Source organism: Anopheles marshallii, chromosome 2 (genome assembly GCF_943734725.1).
Source record: "Anopheles marshallii chromosome 2, idAnoMarsDA_429_01, whole genome shotgun sequence".
NCBI lineage: Eukaryota > Metazoa > Arthropoda > Insecta > Diptera > Culicidae > Anopheles > Anopheles marshallii.
The window spans coordinates 75,631,062-75,648,944 of NC_071326.1; the positions used below are offsets into that span (position 1 = coordinate 75,631,062).

Sequence of the window (17,883 nt, forward strand, 5' to 3'; positions counted from 1 at the left end):
AAATCAATGCTTCAATCACGAGAACACCACACTTCACATATGACGCCAGACGCATGATTTAAATAGCTCCATTGTATGACCAATCCTTCAGAAATCAATAAATCCGCTTGACGCTACCGTACTACAGTTTCAATTGCTGCAGGGATTTGGGAAGGCTTTTGCTGCGTGATGCACTTAGAACACAATTGGACGCTCGTGGCACGTTCAACACAGGGTGAACCCGAAGTGATGTTTTCGTCCATCACATTATTATTATTAACGAATCTTAAGCATCCTCAGGGATTCTTTTCGTAACTTATCCAAATAAATTCATTGACTATGTACGGTCCTTTTCGATTGATTTAATGTTGCATGTTAATGCTCTACACACGTGCGCTATAATATACGCAATTAAAAACAAACTGGCAACGCGGTTGATAAGAGGACTGTTTGCACTGTTCTTTACAGAAGGTACTTGAGCCGGGTCGAGTTATCTATAGCCACGCTGCACTAGAATTCTCCACTCAGTTGGCGTTTGCAGCTCGTACCGCTCGTACCTGGTTAACCGTCGAGATGAAGATACTAACCGGAACTCTTGTGACTTTGCTGATCTCTTTCCAGTTCGCATCTCAAGGTATACTACCAGAGGGGAAGTCTAATTAAGTCACTTCAGTCTAATTATTTCTTCATTGAATGCCTTATCGTTCTAGCTTCCGTAAATCAATGTTTGGTGTGTGACTCCAACCAGGTGGGATGTGCCGAAGGTTCGCAGCAGTACCTTCAAACCTGCCCCGTTGAAAGTGATGCCTGTTTTACAAGTGTGACCAATGGTAAGAAAATCTCAAGTGCTGCGTTAATGGCTTATTTTTAAAAGCATACCTTTTCTGTTCGGTTCGTAATGCGTGAAGGAGTGCTATTACGGGGGTGCTTATCATTTGTGAGTGGAAGCGAAGGGCATCCGGACTGTACCGAGGAAGAAGGCCGTGGATGTATTAGCTGTACTGAAAATGGGTGCAACATTGTATCATGGTTCCGATGTGCGCACTGCAATGATGCTGGTCCTGATAAGTGTGCCGATAGGCAACTCGTTACCTTTTGTCCTCAATATCGATCCACAGATCAGTGCTATGAGATCATTGGAGGTGTTGGATTAACGACAATCTCAAAGGGTTGTAAATCTACGTTAGAAATGGCAAACAAGCCCTGCGACCAGATAGAACAATGCAGAACTATCGGTAGAGATAACAACAACTGTAGTATTGGAATATCTCTGAAGACACCAGTGCAGTGCTTAGTGTGCTCCTCGGAAAATGATGCAAATGAAGAATGTGTAAAGGGTACTTCACCGGCGCAGAATTGTCCTCAGGAAGAGGATGTTTGTTTTTCACGAATTAAAGGTAAGCCGCTTTCTCAATTCTTGGTGGAATTGCACAATAGCCTTTACATTCCACAGGAAACACTTTAGAGCGGAACTGCCTATCGACACTTCCTTCAGCAGAACGCGATGTTTGTACCAGCGAGGAAAGTTCTTGTATTACTTGCAGCGATGCTGGATGTAATACAGATCGGTTGCTCAAGTGCGTCCAGTGCAAGAAGTCAGACAATATTGAGTGTATTGATTTGGTCATCAGTAGCACTTTGGAGCCAACATTTTGTCCAAAGTTTCTGTCCGATACGCGATGCTTTTCGAGGATTCTTGAAGATGATCTTGAGCGGGGCTGCAGCTCAGATTCGACAGCTATATGTGAGGGGAACAATCGATGCCTTTCGTGTGATTCGGATGGATGTAACGTGGAATCCGAAACGTACCTAAACAATGTTGCGAAATGCTTTCGATGCACTTCAAACAATGGTGACAATATGGATTGTGATGAAGTTTATCTTGCGGCAGAGGAGTGTGATCAACTGGAGGATAGCTGTTTTACGCGTGTACAAGGTAAGGGGGATATGATGGTGAATGAGGTGATGTGAGCAATACTAAAGCTTCATTCCATTTCAAGGAGACGTATTAGAGCGGAACTGTTTGTCAACTCTTGCTGAGGAAGATCAGCAAAAGTGTCGTAACGAAGAAGATACATCTTGCTACAGCTGCAGTGGTCATGATTGCAATCAGTATCCAAGGCTTAGGTGCTATCGTTGCTCAAGTGTGTTGGATCCTCGTTGTGCTACTCTGGAAGAAAATGAGCTTAGTTCTACATTTTGCAATAGTTTCCTGCCAGATGACCGGTGTTACGCTAGAATTGTTGATCAACATGTCGAGCGGGGCTGTGAGGTGGATCTGCACAACAACGGCGAAGACGTTTGTGCAGGAGATCCGTTGTGCTTCGCTTGTCACAGTAGTGGTTGTAACAATGTAGACGAGAGTGAGCTTAAAAACATGGCCAGATGTATCAGCTGTAGTTCCTATAGAGATGGAGAGGAGTGCGACAAAGCGGCACTAGAAGCGGAACGATGTGATTGGTTAGATGACGTATGCTTCACGAGAGTTGTAGGTAAGTAGTAGAAAACAATCAATACAATATCGTTCCACTACAACTCTATCACACTTGTGGATTTTAGACGACAACCTGCAAAGAGGATGTCTTTCGACGTTGGAAGAAAATGAGCAGGACAACTGTCGTGACGTGTCCGATACTGCCTGTATAACATGCCAATCCGCTTCCTGCAACAATCAGCTATGGTTAAAGTGCTTGAATTGTAAAAAATCCGACAACCCTGCTTGTAGTGATCCAGTTTCCGTTTCTGAACACCAAGACCTTGCCTTATTCTGTACTAAATATGACGCAAATGCCGCTTGTTTTGCTAGAATTACTGGAGAAGATCTCGAAAGGGGCTGTTCTGTGGAGTTGTCTGAACCGTCCGAGGTCTGCAAGGATACTGTAGCTTGTGAGACTTGTACTACAGACAGCTGCAATGTACAGTCGGAAGAATCTCTTTTGAGTTTCAGCAAATGCGTGCAGTGTACATCGGGAGATGTGAGCACGGATTGTAATGATCAGCTTCCAGAACCAACAAAATGTCCAGAAAAGAGTGATAAATGTTTCACCCGAGTATTTGGTAAGCGTTAGCCAAAAATTAGCATAGAGGTAGAGATAGTTATGATATTTTTCTTTCTTTCAGATGGCATATTAACACGAAACTGTCTCTCCTTTCTGGAAGATACGGAACAGCTAAAGTGCACCGACCCCAAAGATCTCTCCTGTATCTCATGCGAAACACCTGGATGCAATCAAAATCACTGGACCAAGTGTCATCAGTGTGATCAATCCAGCTCGGATAGGTGCGAAAGTGAACAGAGTGATGGTGATGCAGCGTTATGCAAGTACTACACTGCGGACGAGGAATGCTACACAAAGCTAGACCAAAACCAGCAGCTCACTCGTGGATGTCTCTCGGATGTGGGCACGAAAGATGAGCTGTGTTTCGATGCGGAATCTTGCATCACCTGTAAGGGAGACTCCTGCAATAAGGCCCCAGAGTCATCGGTGGTGCATATAAAATGTCAACAATGTACGTCGGCTGATGACGGCTGTTTGCAGGGAACGATCCAGAGTAAACCATGCCTGCTACAAGATGATAGTTGCTATACTACTGTAAACGGTGGTAAGAAAGATATACATAATTCTTTGTAGGAGAAGTGATTATAGCCAATTATTTATCTTAGATAAACTACTTGAACGAGGGTGTCTGTCAATGTTGAGTGAGGACTTGCAAGCAATATGCACCGATGAATCGGATCAATCGTGCATCGTATGTTCGGAGGATGGATGTAACGAGCTGCGATGGACGAGGTGTTATCGCTGCAACAGTACAGCGTCAGATAACAGCTGTGATCATAAACTTAGGCCGGATTTGGTGGAGTTTTGTCCATCTTACCATGAGAGTGCTTTATGCTATGCAGTGATCGATGAAGGATCAGGTACTTACCAATTGGTACATAAAGATCATCCTTCTTGTTTATATCGCAATTTTTTTTCAGTTACACGAGACTGTACGAACGAGGCGGCAAACATCTGCGATGGAAATAACCGTTGCGTGGCATGCAAAAACGAAGGATGTAATGATATACCAAAAACGGAATTGAATAGCGTACATACCTGCTATCAGTGTCGGTCGGACGTTGAAGACTGCGATAATCTCGAAAGGCACGTGCACGAATGCAGCGAACGTAACGATCAATGCTACACAAGAGTTGATGATCAGCTTACCCTCCATCGGGGATGCTTGTCAGACATTGATGCCGTTGAATGCGTCAATAGTGAGCATTGCTTGATTTGTCCTGATGAAAACTGCAATAGTGCCCCGTGGGCAAAGTGTTTCCAGTGCAGTAATAGCACCAGCGAAAAATGTTCCCTCCAACAGACATTCGACGACAATCTGAAGTACTGTCAACAGTATGCGAAGCATGGCGAATGTTACAGCATGATCGATCCAACGCAATGTAAGTAGCTTGTGTTCGTACGGGGGAACTTACGGGCTTACGTTGTGGTTTGACTTGGCTTTTTTTTCCAAACGCTAGTTAGACGAGGTTGCACATCAGACCTGGGTGATGTGCCGTGCGATGTGCCAGAAGATTGCGTCCGGTGCCATGGTGATGGTTGCAATCGAAACTCTTTTAAAAGCTACTTTGATCCAGCGCACTGTTTGCGGTGCCACTCAGATATGCATATCGGATGCATTAATGGGACTGCACCATCGGTGGCCTGCGAAAATCCGGACGATGTTTGCTTCTACCGGAGAGCCTCGACGAAAGCCATCCATCGTGGATGTTTATCTGAGCTTACAGCCACCGACCAACGGATGTGCCAGAGCTCGACCAGCGTAGCCTGCCGTACGTGCGATGCGAATGGTTGCAATACGCCCAAATGGCGAAGCTGCTATAAGTGCAGCAGTCTGGTGGATGGATCGTGTGCAGTTACGCAAACTAACAGTACGTTTTTGGAGTTTTGCTTAAAAATCGATGATGATTGCTACGAAGATAACAACCAAGGGGAAAGTAAGCTTATGCATGGGGTGTTTTCTTTTGCCAATTCGCTGTAATAATTGTTTTTTTTTGTAGTACATCGAGGATGTGGTAGACACTATTGCGCCCATAAGCAGACCTGCGTTGAGTGTACCACGGATGGGTGCAACAGCCAGCCAGAAAGCACTCTGGAACCGTCCCGTTGTTTAGTGTGCGAATCCACCGAACCTTTCTGTGCGAATGCCACTAGTATGGATGAGTACTGTCATTTCCTAAATGAACCTTGCTACACCTTGCTTCGTGCTGGTATGTACTGTTTAAAATGTGCCAATTAATTTCTAGAAAAGGTTTTAATTACCTTTATAATACAGATGGCATCCTTGAGCGAGGTTGCTTTTCAAAGGTCGACGAAAACTACAAAAGCATTTGCCTCAACGAAACGGATCCTTCCTGCATGGTGTGCAACAGGAGTTCATGTAATCATGATGAATGGCGCCAGTGTGTACAGTGTCGATCATTGGAACTGGACCAGTACTGTTCCAGGGCAACAAGCCTGCTAACATCACACTTTTGTCCACGGTTCCAACATAATGATCTGTGCTACGCCAAGGATGTACAGGGCATAGGTAGAACGTTTATCTCCTTTATCATTCAACTTCCTTAAAAATGAATGTTGTACTTATTTTCACAGTGATGCGAGGATGTCAATCCGACTTCATCACCCAACTAGATCCGTGCGAAGGATTGGACGGAAAGAACTGTTACACATGCAACTCGGATCACTGCAATGTTAAATCGCTAAACGGTGCTGATCGTTTGGCATCCCAAGGATTGTTGACATCTGTCGTTCTAGTGTTGTTCCATCGATTCCTCATCTGGTACTAGACAGCCCGGTCAAGATGATCGTATGTTCCGCAATCGAAACTAGTCATGGTTGTGCTTTTTGTATAATGTCCTCACATAACGCTTATCTCCATTTCTATCGAACAAAGTATAAATAAATAATGTGCGTGTTCTGAAGATAAACAAATGTGTTTGCTTGTGAAAGAAATACAATTTCTTTGCTTCTCACAATCTACTAGTATCGTACTAGTACTTCAAACGTAACAATAGTCCACACTTCTGGATGTTATCTGCTGTATAAACAACAGTTAAACATCCGTACTATCAGATGCTTCAGACGAAATTCAATAAATCTCAAGCGCTTTTATAGCGGCGTTGAAATATTATCAACTTGCGATAGCAGGATTAAGTCGACTGCTTTCTTGAAAGTGCGATAAGAGTCCTCAAACTCCGCAATACAATCCGGAAAGGAAGTAGCAGCTAATCAGTAGTCTCTGAACTGTAAAAGTGAATCGATCGCAGTATGGTTCCTTTCCTATTGTTACTTCCTTTTATAGTAGTCACATGTACAGGAGGTAGGTACTAAATTAGCTTTCATAAAAAATAAACACTTCTAAAGATACTATGACTACTGCAACTACTTGCAGATGATAGATTTTATTGCCATACGTGTGATTCGTCAAGCTACAAGGAATGCGTCTGGAGTCCGTATACCTCGCTTACCAAAGACTGTGAAGTAGGCGATCGTGCTTGTGCCACTGTAATTCTACCGAACGGTCATACCTTTCGAGGTTGTTCACACGACCCGGAATGTGTCGCCGCAGGGAAGGAGTGCATACTGTGTGACAGTTTCTCGGGTTGCAATATCGATCGGTATCCATCCGATCGCCTAAGGTGCAACATCTGTCAATCAAGCCAATCGAACTCCTGCAAGCTGTTACCCTATCCTGGCCAGTTTGAGAAACCTTGCATACGACTCGTTGCTGACGATCGTTGTGTTACCGTGTTCGAGAGGTTTAACGTGTCCTATCGGGATTGTTTATCTTCTGTTCGTGAAGAGGATCTTCCAAAGTGTGCAGAATCGCAATCGACGGTTGAATGTATTAGCTGCTCCAGATGGAATTGCAACACTGGTACAGTCCGGCAGGATGATCGATGCCTACAGTGCACATCGAATATGACGCACTGTTCCAGCGGAACGCGGACAGCGACGGTGTGTAGCACACCTTCCGAAGGCAGATGTTACTCAAGAGTCGACGAGAAAGGATATCTTGTGCGTGGATGTTTGGCTGACATTTCCGACCCAGAGCTAAAAGCGAGCTGTGAGAAGGATGGCGTCAATTGCTTGATTTGTGATGGGCCAGGATGTAATGGTGGATTTCTGCCAAAGAATACGCTCAGCTGTGTACAGTGTGATTCACGACTACAACTCAACCGTGCTCAGGAGCAGAAGGATGATAACAATGTGCAGTACTGTCGACGCCATGTACAAGATGATCGTTGCTATGTACGTACCGATACAGATGGAAGTCTTCAGCGCGGTTGCTTGTCAGATCTAACTGACGACACGCTCTGTAACGCTGGCAATTCACTGGTGTGCGATATGTGTAATGAAAACAGCTGTAACAAGTATGCATATCCATCGAATAGACTGTCTTGCTATCAATGCAATAGTGGGCACACTTCAAACTGCGACGCAGAACAGCGCAATGATGAGCTGCTGCAGTGCAGATTCCATCGCAGTAAAGATGGATGTTTCATCAGAACTTACCAAGATGAAGGTACAATATGCACTATTATTTAAATTTAATGTTAATAAATTAATAAATACAATTTATTTTCAGTAATTCGTGGATGCATATCGGACTTGGGGAATGGTACGAATCCTTGTGAAGGATGGAAAAGAAATGATTGTCGTACATGCTACGAAGATGGCTGCAATTATATCTCCAAAACCGCTTTACGAAACAGTAGCTCCCTTGTAGGAATAGAAATGTGGATACTCTCGATATACTGCATTCTATTAGTTTCCTCCAAAATGTTCGGATAGCTCAATAGCGACTCATCAATAGAGGAAAAGTATGGATTCAATGCAATGTGTTTGGAATAGTTGTGTTTTCAGTTTATTAATATCCTAGTAAAATACTTATCGCGTGCATGGGTAGGAATAAAACACGCACACGTTCGATGCCACCTTCGTTCTGTTGTATAGATCCAGAAATAGTTCCCCTTGCACCCTGCAACTTCAACTCTAATACGGTCGATTCTCTCACTAGTCTAGGACGTGCTATCAGAGGACTAACATCGGTTCAAAAATCTTGCAAAACACAGAACAAATAAACACTTCAAAAATTCCATCTTCAACGGCACCTGGTAGAAGGAGGTTCTTGGCTTTCCTCATCCATCCCTGCAAGTCTTGTGTTAGTTGTATGTTGAAAGGTTTCGTTACAATTTGTTGAAGCATTTCACCCCTTATTAATACCTTCAGTTATACTGCACCGTTCATTGTTGTGGATGTGTGTTGATGCATATCAGTTTTTTTTCCCTTTGGGTCAATTCAGCTTCAAAACCTGAACTGCTGCTTACTTACGGGTTAAATGTGTCGACTTCTTAGTGTCTTATAGAATCTAAGATAAAATATCCACACCACACAAAACGGCGCACCTATGCGTGTGTGTGTGTGTGAAGGAATACTCTAACTGGATACGTATGGTACGCGATATAGAGAATGGTATCGTTGGGTTAAAAACAAGCAACAAAACGTCCAATTCCAATATTCACTAGGCTTAAAATAAATGTACAGTTTCTGCTGGATGTCGCGCGGGCGAAATGAGATTACGTGACGCCAGCTGTCCTAAGGACGACCGGTGGAACTCGGCACCGAGGAGCTACTACCCGTAGTGTCCTTCTTCGGTCGCAGAATGAAATTAAGGTTGTATGCGGTGTTGACCGCGTAGTACACGTTTGCATTGTTCGGTAGCAGTAATTCCTTGTCCGGGAGCACCTGTGCCAAGGTGTAGCGGTCTGGATCACCTTCAAGGCCGAGCTTAAGCATCGCGTTCCGGATGACCTGTGGCGTACGTTCGTTGTTCGCGAGCATGATGCTCTTGTACAGCACGATTCCGTCCAGTTCGACCTGTTCCGTCTCGTACGTCACCTTGATGATGTAGAAATCGGGTGAGCTACTCTTGAGCGGTGAGTTTTGCACCAGCTGCCCATTGATGATGGGTGTTTCGAGGTCTCTGGCACCACCGTTAGCGCTTCGGCTCGCAACCGTACCGTTGGATTGCGATCGATTTGACTGTGGCGTCCGTACACTACCAACACCTCCATTATGGTTCGAACGTTGACTGCCCGATGTGGTGGAGTCCATCGACAGGGAAGAGACGCTACTAGCGGCGGACAAGATCGAAGCATTCGGTGGAGTAGCATCACGATCGAGAGAGTTGTTGCGTGAGCTATAGCTGTAAAGAGAACAGACAGAGAATCTCAGTTTAAGAGATATCTGGTGTACCTATATTATAACACGGCTTGCTTTCCTCACCTTGCGTTTGATGTGCTGTTAATATCACAGTAGAACTGAGAACCGGCTCCGCTGCTCGAGTTCGACGCTATCGAATCGCTCTTCTTATGTCCCGGAGTTCCTCCACCTCCCCCTCCTAATCCTCCTGCGCCACCACCCGGATGTTGTGCTGGTGGTCGTTTAGTCATTTCGGGTGCCGGCTCTAACGAACAGCTCAGCGTGTGTGCTTCTCGTTCGTCAAGCACTAGCAACGAAGCGAACCATCGATCAAACAGAGGATCGTCCGGTAAGTGGTACGTGTTAGCGGCACCTTGTAGCAGTTTGATCTGCGCCAACACCTCGAACTCTTTCCGGCGCTTGTCGAAATTAATCAATCCGTCCTGTAACGTGTCCGGAATGGCAGCATGGATCATGGTCAGATCGGTTAAGAATGTACCGAGGTACGGTATCGTTCCGTGGCTGATGAGCGTGTTCTGCTTCTGGAACACCTTCTGCAAGTGCCGATCGTTCTCGCCCACTGTATCCGCGAACTTGGCCGTTCCCTCGCGCATCAGCACCTCCCGCTGTGCCCACGCATTATTGTCTTCGGAGAATATCCGCGCCAGCTCGTTGTAAAGCTCCAACTGAAAGGAAAATGGACGTTAGTAACGGATCTTCCTTGGTGTATCATGTTGGTAAGGAAGTACCTTATCCCTTGGCATTACGGCCCACGTCTTCGATAACCTATACACGGCGTTCGATTGCAGCCCGGAAATGATCGCCTTCAGTGAGGAGAAGTTCTTCAGCAATCGCAACTCCTGCGCAATGTCTATCCACGTCGAGATGAGCAGGGCCCGTTCCTGGGGTTTAAGCCGTGGCTCGATCAGTATGCTCGAGATTACGCGAAACGAGACCGCATTAAATTGGGTGACCGTCGCCAGCACCGAACTGCTCTCGTGCTTCTCCCGATTGGACCAGATCGCACCGAGGCACTGGTGCGGTATGAGCCGCTTGAACAGCTCCATGTCCATGCGGGTCAGCTGCTCGGCAAAGTGTTTCACCGGAATGTTGGGGAATCGGTACGAGTTTAGCAGGTGGGACGGTGGACCACGGAATGCGGGTGTCAGACAGAGCCCACCGAACTGGTCGGCGAAATCGTGATAATCGTTGGACCATGGCAGCGGTGGTGGTATTCTACTGTACTTATCTAACCTATGCGTAAACCTACACGGAAGGAGATAAAGAAGCTCCAAGTTAGAGGAACAATTCCAATGGGAACATGAACGCTAATCGCTTACCTATTTAAAGCTTTCATATGTATTTCCGATTTTGGCAAACGCTTTGAGGTGAATGCTAGCAATCGTTGCAAATTGTCCGTGTCCCAATCCTCGGGGAACCCATCGAGCCACACGTGAAGAACAGAGACTGCGAACGACGAAAGGTGCCAATTAGGCGGGTTCGCAATAGCGCTAATCATTACTGGCCGTGGTATAGCACCTTACCTAGAGTTTTCTTGTGCTGGTCCGACAGGGACTCGGGCTGCAGTAGGGCCGGCTCGGCGTGCAGCTTTTCGTACCGGTCGAGCAGCAGCTCCAGCACCTTTTCCGGCTGGGCAAAGGTACGGTAGGTGTTCAGAAACACGTTCACGAACGTGCTCTCGAGCTCGCCGTCGTCGGTCGCGAGGGCATCGACCAGCCGCGATAAGGTGGCCGCCTTGACGAACCGCACCCGCACGGTTTCCCACTCCAGGTGCGATATTTCATCGTCGGAATCTTGCTGTGGAAAATAAAGTGGGAAGCGAAATGAGGAGAAAGCGTTAGAATAAAGCACGTGGATTGGAAAACATTTTTTTAAACCGCTTCAAAAACTATTCGAACCAAAGCTTTTGCAGTAATGTTGTGCAAATAGTATACATTTAGGCGCACAGTACTTCGTTTATCGCACGCGAGTGTTTTCATACATAACTAATGCATGTTTTTTTTTTAAACTTAGCAGTATGAAAACTATCCTTCAGATAGCTTATGTATTGCATAGTGTTGACAAGAACGAAAGTAAAAAACACTTATTCTAGCATGACCTGCACAATATAACAAGCTTAGCGTCATCAGACGTCTGACAAGAAAAACCCGGTGACTCACCGAACGAACTCAATCGTCAGCGTACCGACGATGTTGATAAATTTTTTAAAGTTGATTTATTGATTTTTCTTACGAACGAGTACTGGTGACCATAAACGTCGTCCCGGACGGGCAAGCTTAGAATTTCAAACCTAACCACAATAGACCCGGTGCACACCCAGCGTACGTAGTGCGACTGCAATCGTACTTAAATCAATTTTGTATGCAAATATGGGATAGACCAGCGAATCGATTTTCACTCCAGTGCGCGTTTTGTTTGCTCCTATTTGCGTGTTGTTCTCAAATCATTTCTATCGTTCTACAAATCGGCTCACCAGGCATCGTTTACCGTGGCCTCTGTACCAGTGTAATTGTGCTGACCATACTGACCTCCATCGGGTGGTATGATATGTTTCCATTCCCTGGTTTGCCATGATTAGCCCCATTTTTACAAAACCGTACAGAACGATGTGTCACCCAGCTCTAGGGGGAACAATTCGTTAATGTCTCAAATGGGAAGGTCGATTTAAAAGGAAAAAAAAAACCGAGCATCAAATGTGTTTGCAAACCATTACAACCTATTAGGTAACACTAGGTTCCGTTCCGTATCGGTACGAACCCTAGTCCAAGGTGCACTTTGTCCAGCTGAAATGAGGAAACGCTTATGCAATCGGAGTTTTGGGTTAATAGAAGGGTTCCCACGCGCTCGATAAATGCAACAATGGCCGTTTTGCCGTCTTACTCGCTTAGTGTCAGGTGTCACCGTGCGGCAAACGGCGGGAACTAATTCGATCTGTGTTTATAGCTTAATTGCGATCGAAGCGAGACAAACACCCTGGGGGAGATGCATTTTGCAAATTGCACATGAAGGTACAAAGGCTAAACGGTGCTATAATTGATAGAAACAACACGCAATTAGCTAATTAAATTGATTTAAGAGTATTACATTGAGAAAACTTTATAGATAGTGCATATTGAGATTGAAATGAACATCTAAACGTGTTGTAAAGATATAGTTATGAACATTGTTTAGTACCAGCAAAACCTCAAGGAATTTCCTCTTCCAGCCAAAAGGTCACGCTTGTCCGACATTAAATTAGAAAAGCAATTTAAATTAACGCAAACCGGCATCAGCACTACGCGAAACGTCATTAGCATCCATTAAGAGCATCATTCGCATCCTGACCGTATGCGATAGAGCGCTTCGTCTGGAGAGCGTTCCAAGCCACCAATCAGCGCTATTGAAATGTTGCCATCATGCTTTCTACTATTCCAGCCAGCTCGCTGCACATCTCACATTACGCTGAGTGCAATCAATGTGCTGCATGTCAATCACCGTTCGCAAGCGATTGGCACGGTTTGCAGGGTTTTGGGGATGCATTTTCTGGGGGGTTCTTCGGGGGATTTTTCCCTTTTTTTGCCTAAAAAAAACTATAAATGGGTTTATGTACGGCTAATGCAAAAATGGTTGAGACCGATGGAAAGAAAACACTGCGGTGGAGACCGCTTCTGGCAACGAACAAGCACAACAACCTCATTTGTTCGCGTGTGGTAGAAGGTTTGGCAAGGATGATCGGACTGGTTTAAGCGAACAAAAAAAAAAAAACTTTAAAATTGCACTCTATGTCTGGTGGTCTGATTAGCACAAAAAAACCCAACCAGCAGCCTCGATTGCCAAAAAGGAAAGACGGTGGTTCTGTTCAGGCGTATATTTTTTTTTTCGTGCTCTCCCTTTAGGGTAAATAGGACTGGTGTTAGGAGTTGGTTCCAGAAATGCATTACGTACGGTCGTACTTACGCTGCTGACACTGGGTGTTGGTCGATGGTACCGGACCTTCTTAAGGTAAACCGTATAGATGGCGTTCTCCTCGCGCTCTTCGCCCCATAACCGCCAGGTGGGCTGCTGGTAAGAAATGGTTTGGAATTGAGAAAGAAGACAAGAGAAAACGGTTTCCATTAAATCGGTGTATTTTTTCACCAGTTTTGCTTATTTTATACACTGTGGGAATGATATTTTAGCCTGCTTTGGGAAGATATTAAAAGGATTTAAGGGGAAAAACAACGCTTATACTCTACGGCGTGGCATTCGGATGAAGATGTTCTAGCTCCCACGTGAATCATCAAATGGAAGATATAATTAAAGATGGTGAGGGAAACTGCTAAAACACAAGTTCAAGATCACAACCTCTTCATAAGCATTCCCTCAATTAGAGGCATCTTTGTCATTGGCTGGAGGTTTACTGCCCTTCCTTCCACAGCTGTTAATTGGGGCTAAAAACAATGGGGTACGTGTCTGACATGACCGCGCGAATGAAACGCTTCTGCAGATGAGGAGAATAAAAAATTCCAAGTCAGCTTTTTACGATTTGGTTTTTCATTTTCCCTCTTTGCATCGAACCCGTCACAGCACGTGGTCACACTTTAAATAGCGGTCGTTTAAAAAAAACACAAACCCGCCTTCGACGTACAGGCGTAGAAGTAAGAACTAGTCACGATTTTTTTTCTCTTGTTTAAGTAATAAAAATAAAATCCCATAAAAGAACAATGAATAGATCCGCCATCCACCCTTAAAAAAACCCCTTGGGTGGGAAAAACGAACTTCTTGACTAGCTCCGCGAGCGCATCGCTGCTGGCGGCACGCATTAGGCTACGAAATGATGATTGCCGGCACCACGCTAAACCCCTCATGAATATGCGTCCCGTCGTAGGACAGCTACGGGCGACACCTTCTCCTAGAGAATCGGTCACGTGTGTTACTCCAGCGAAACGCGATTTGCGTACGCTGTTCCTAGCTTCTGCCTTCATTGTTTGGCGGGAGTGCACTCCTTTCCATCGCCGGATGTTGCCAGCGAACCATGACACCGAGGAGGGTCGGTCCCGCCTTCGAAAGCGGGTAATTTCTTAGCCAAATGTGCCGCGAGCACACGTGTTGGAGGAAGGAAATGTGAGTGTGGCCGAAACGAAAATACAATTCGTGCCGAAAGAATGGAAAGTCGTTTCCAAGGGTTTTATTGTGTGCTAGAATGTCGGGGAGAATTACGTACGTTGGGATTTCCAACAATGGTGAACGAAGTTCTTTTTTACAAAGAGTAACAAAAAAAAACACATTTTGGGGGGAAAAAGGAAAGATCAAAGATCAAAGAAAAACATTACAACAAGTAGAATATGCAGATATGAATTGGCAGTATTTAATTTTAGTTTCAACTCCATGACTCATAAGCGGGAATAATTTAAAATCACGAGTTGCTGTAATGTAGCTCCAAGCGAAACAACAATTAGCTCTTTGTGTCTTTGTAACTCTGGACGTAAAATTAATCATCGACAATGATCATCTGTTAAGCTACACTTTGTTTCCCTTTTGTCGCAGGGCTGTTGAAGTTGGAGCGTGAATTTATGCAACTGCACACATTACATCATTAATAGAACATCGTTCGATCACCGCAAAGCGCAACAAGAAGGTACATTGAACGATACTACATCTGTGATAGACAGTTATGGCACAATCGTTCCTAGGACCGCTGTTATACAATTCCCCGGGATCGTCTGTGGGGATAAACAAACAGTCTTCTCCGCGCCCGATAAGCACGACCCCGCGATATGCAACGAACGGCGTCGGTTACAAAGTCTACGCGTTAAGCAATCAGCAGCGTGTAGGCTAATGTTGCTCCCAGTACAACGACCAACTTCCGAACACCCTTTGACAGGCGCACACACCCTACGCGTGAGTCATTCGCTCGACGAACAAAGTGATTCGACATCACGTCCAAGACATCATCGGCTTTTGGACCGTGTACACAACCGGGGCAAAAGTTCAAGCTGATTCGGTCGTTGATTTCCCAGCACTGGTCTTCGGCGAGTGAGATAAAGGGAACGGTTTGCAGAGCAAAACGGGGCGAACCAGATGGGTGTGAGTCGGGCGGGCGAGGGAGTGTTTATTTTTGTGTTGTCTTTAAGTGAATGTTGAATTGTTTGGTGATAAGACAGTTGCTTGAGTTGGGTTTTTTTCTATGGTGCGTTCATTATTTTATTGAGATTATAACAATCTCGACGTACTGCTGGTGTGAATTTCTGGTTCTTAGTGCCTGAAAGTATGTCATCATTACAAATACCATCACTGAAGGATGTCTACCGGTAGAGACAACTGTTTTAATGGATCTCCGGATGGTAAGAGTAATTTTCAAAGAGTATTGCATACCTTCAGGCTGTGGGTGGTATGAGCTTTCTGGGAAATGTCTTCAGAAACATCGCAATGATGAAACATTTTTATGTGTTGTCGCAAGTGATTGTGTCCGATGAAACGAAAGTAGGGCATGGTAATATGTATGTTTAACATGTTCTATTTAAGAAGTCATTTCGTGCCATTTGTTCTATTTGCGTCGCCGAAAGAGTGCATTCTTCTACGACACTCTTCGTCACGAAACCTTCCGATTCTAAACCCCCCTTTTAATCAAACACGCACATAACCTCAATTCCACTTAACCAATCTATCAGTTAATCGAATTAAGTCTTATCAGACCACCATCGTACCACTACCAAATGATACACTTCCGCTTCCCTGACACTGCCGCCCCCCTCCCTTTCGCGTTGCCATCTGTATTACCTTGACATACCACTTGGTGGTGCGCTGACTCTGACCCTCTTTGCTAGTAGCGGCATACTTCCTGCCCATCAGTTTGCTGATCGTTCCTTTGCACGGACAGAAGCAACGTAGTGTCCCACCAGCCATTCCCACCGGTCGATCCTCCTTCCCGTTCGCCCCATCCTTGCTGCACGATCGCTGCGGATCGACAACCGGTGTTGTGGACTGTTGCTGAACACCTGTCGCACCACCGGCATCGATGTTGGCCGACGCTGCGTTGCTGTTGTTGCGAATCTGCTGGGTACACTTGTGGGCCAGCAATTTCGTCTTTTCCGTAATGCTCTGAAGCGTTTCGTTACTCGGACAAAACATTTGTCAACCGTGCGTACGACATTCGGCAGCGAACGGTAACGCACCCGGCGAGATGTGCTGTTCACGATCACTTAACCCACCAGGAGCCAGGGCACTAATCGATCGATCACTCCCAGCAAGTACCCACGCGGACGCACTTTTAACACACTTTAATTGGACTGTTCTTGGCGAGCGGGTATAACACGCCACGCTCGTGTGGATCACTTCGATTAAAAGTGTTTAAACTGTCGGAGGGTGGGGGTATGTTATGGTTGCTGCTGCGAAGAATACGTCAAAGTTAATCATCTAAATTGATCGCGTCGGTTTTGGGAGGGTAAGATCGTTGTTTTTGATGAAGCGTTCCCGAAATAGTTCCTCATACTTATCGTTGGTAATTGATTTAATTTCACCCAATTCATCGAGCGCGTGAATGATCGAGAAGCTCTTAATAGAAGTTTATGCGGGATGAAACAGTTTGTGCCAGTGTTTTGTTATCGAAATGTCTTAAAGCTCTTCGTCACATTCTATACCATACGAAGCACACAACCATTTCACACGTGCTGACAAGCAGCAGTCACTTTCCTAACAAACAGTCACACGAAACGAAGCGGCTAATCGATAGAATATTCTCCGGAAGCACGTGTTCTGAAACTGCTCGCGTCATTCGCGCCGTACCACAATGCACTAGATTGTAGAAACCGCGAAGGCGACGACATCGGAACACGAACGATTCACGTCCACGTTTTCCAACGGTAATCGGAACCCTTGCCCAACGTGCGCATATGTGGTGCTAATGGGTGCGGACTGTTGGCTCATTTACAGCCATTTAACATCGTACCGAATTTGTCCACCCGAAACGGATGACTCAGACAACCCGCACTCAGGTTTCGGGTGGGAAAAAGGGGGTACTACTACCCAACCCATTTCCCGGAGTCTCGGGATAATGATGCTTTATGAGCCTCAAATTAACATGTATCGATCGTTTCGGGCGAGCGTTACAAACAACAGTAAAAGGACCGATCGAAACATTTTTATGAGCAATAGCACGCGACAGCTTATTCGGACTGTTACGGAACGGAATGGCCGATTTCGTTGCTTTATGTTGCGGTTAATAGGCACTAGAACGGCTTCACCCCGCTCAGACCGCAACGGGCCGCAGTTTGGCGTAAATATTTAACACGACCCGGAAACGGATCGTCTAAACAGTTTGAACACTAAATAGACCTAATTAGGATACACGGGAGGAGTTCGTTCTTGTTCATGGGTGGTTTGTTTATGTTTGTCCATATTTTCGTGAACCCAATCAGCATGCGACTGTTTAGGTTACACACTGGCAGTGGAAACTGTTGAAACCCTACGATTTGATCAAACGATCAGGTCCAAACTAGGAGATTCTAAGTGTCTTTTCATCTTGATAGAAGAAATAACTTTAAATATATACGAAACGTTAGTGACTACTGAAGCCGCTGAAAGGGTAGTCACACTTCATCAAAGTGGAGAGTTCTATTTATATTCAAAACACAAATCGTCTAACACTTTGATGTTGCGT

General features: G+C 45.3%; 3 protein-coding genes across 3 annotated transcripts; 2 read left to right on the top strand and 1 right to left on the bottom strand.

Annotated features, from left to right (window-relative positions):
• Positions 1-552: 552 nt before the first annotated feature.
• Positions 553-5,827, top strand: LOC128718581 (proprotein convertase subtilisin/kexin type 5-like). The gene is made up of 13 exons (XM_053812203.1): positions 553-613; positions 690-809; positions 888-1,376; positions 1,433-1,915; positions 1,980-2,471; positions 2,539-3,036; positions 3,100-3,582; positions 3,644-3,898; positions 3,959-4,420; positions 4,499-4,975; positions 5,039-5,248; positions 5,314-5,568; positions 5,634-5,827. The coding sequence occupies exons 1-13, from the start codon at positions 553-555 to the stop codon at positions 5,825-5,827; spliced, it is 4,479 nt and encodes a 1,492-aa protein (XP_053668178.1).
• A 1,135-nt stretch (positions 5,828-6,962) lies between these two features.
• LOC128718583 (uncharacterized) lies at positions 6,963-7,835 on the top strand. Its single transcript, XM_053812204.1, has 2 exons — positions 6,963-7,566; positions 7,630-7,835. Exons 1-2 carry the CDS (start codon positions 6,963-6,965, stop codon positions 7,833-7,835), a joined length of 810 nt encoding a protein of 269 aa, XP_053668179.1.
• An 804-nt stretch (positions 7,836-8,639) lies between these two features.
• LOC128719194 (ral guanine nucleotide dissociation stimulator-like 1) lies at positions 8,640-16,355 on the bottom strand. Its single transcript, XM_053812817.1, has 7 exons — positions 16,005-16,355; positions 13,203-13,307; positions 10,790-11,063; positions 10,586-10,712; positions 9,995-10,511; positions 9,330-9,931; positions 8,640-9,249 (listed from the first exon to the last, which is right to left on the bottom strand). The coding sequence occupies exons 1-7, from the start codon at positions 16,353-16,355 to the stop codon at positions 8,640-8,642; spliced, it is 2,586 nt and encodes an 861-aa protein (XP_053668792.1).
• Between the last annotated feature and the right edge of the window lie 1,528 nt (positions 16,356-17,883).

Bases quoted from the DNA above. Each gene is read 5' to 3' on its own strand.
- LOC128718581 (XM_053812203.1), top strand. From the start codon at position 553: ATGAAGATACTAACCGGAACTCTTGTGACTTTGCTGATCTCTTTCCAG. The intron at 2,472-2,538 runs GTAAGTAGTAGA...TGTGGATTTTAG, and splicing joins ATGCTTCACGAGAGTTGTAG to ACGACAACCTGCAAAGAGGA. The intron at 3,899-3,958 runs GTACTTACCAAT...ATTTTTTTTCAG, and splicing joins AGTGATCGATGAAGGATCAG to TTACACGAGACTGTACGAAC.
- LOC128718583 (XM_053812204.1), top strand. From the start codon at position 6,963: ATGACGCACTGTTCCAGCGGAACGCGGACAGCGACGGTGTGTAGCACA. The intron at 7,567-7,629 runs GTACAATATGCA...ATTTATTTTCAG, and splicing joins CAGAACTTACCAAGATGAAG to TAATTCGTGGATGCATATCG.
- LOC128719194 (XM_053812817.1), bottom strand. From the start codon at position 16,355: ATGTTTTGTCCGAGTAACGAAACGCTTCAGAGCATTACGGAAAAGACG. The intron at 10,713-10,789 runs GTAAGGTGCTAT...CGTCGTTCGCAG, and splicing joins CCAGCACAAGAAAACTCTAG to TCTCTGTTCTTCACGTGTGG. The intron at 9,250-9,329 runs GTGAGGAAAGCA...TTCTCTTTACAG, and splicing joins AACAGCACATCAAACGCAAG to CTATAGCTCACGCAACAACT.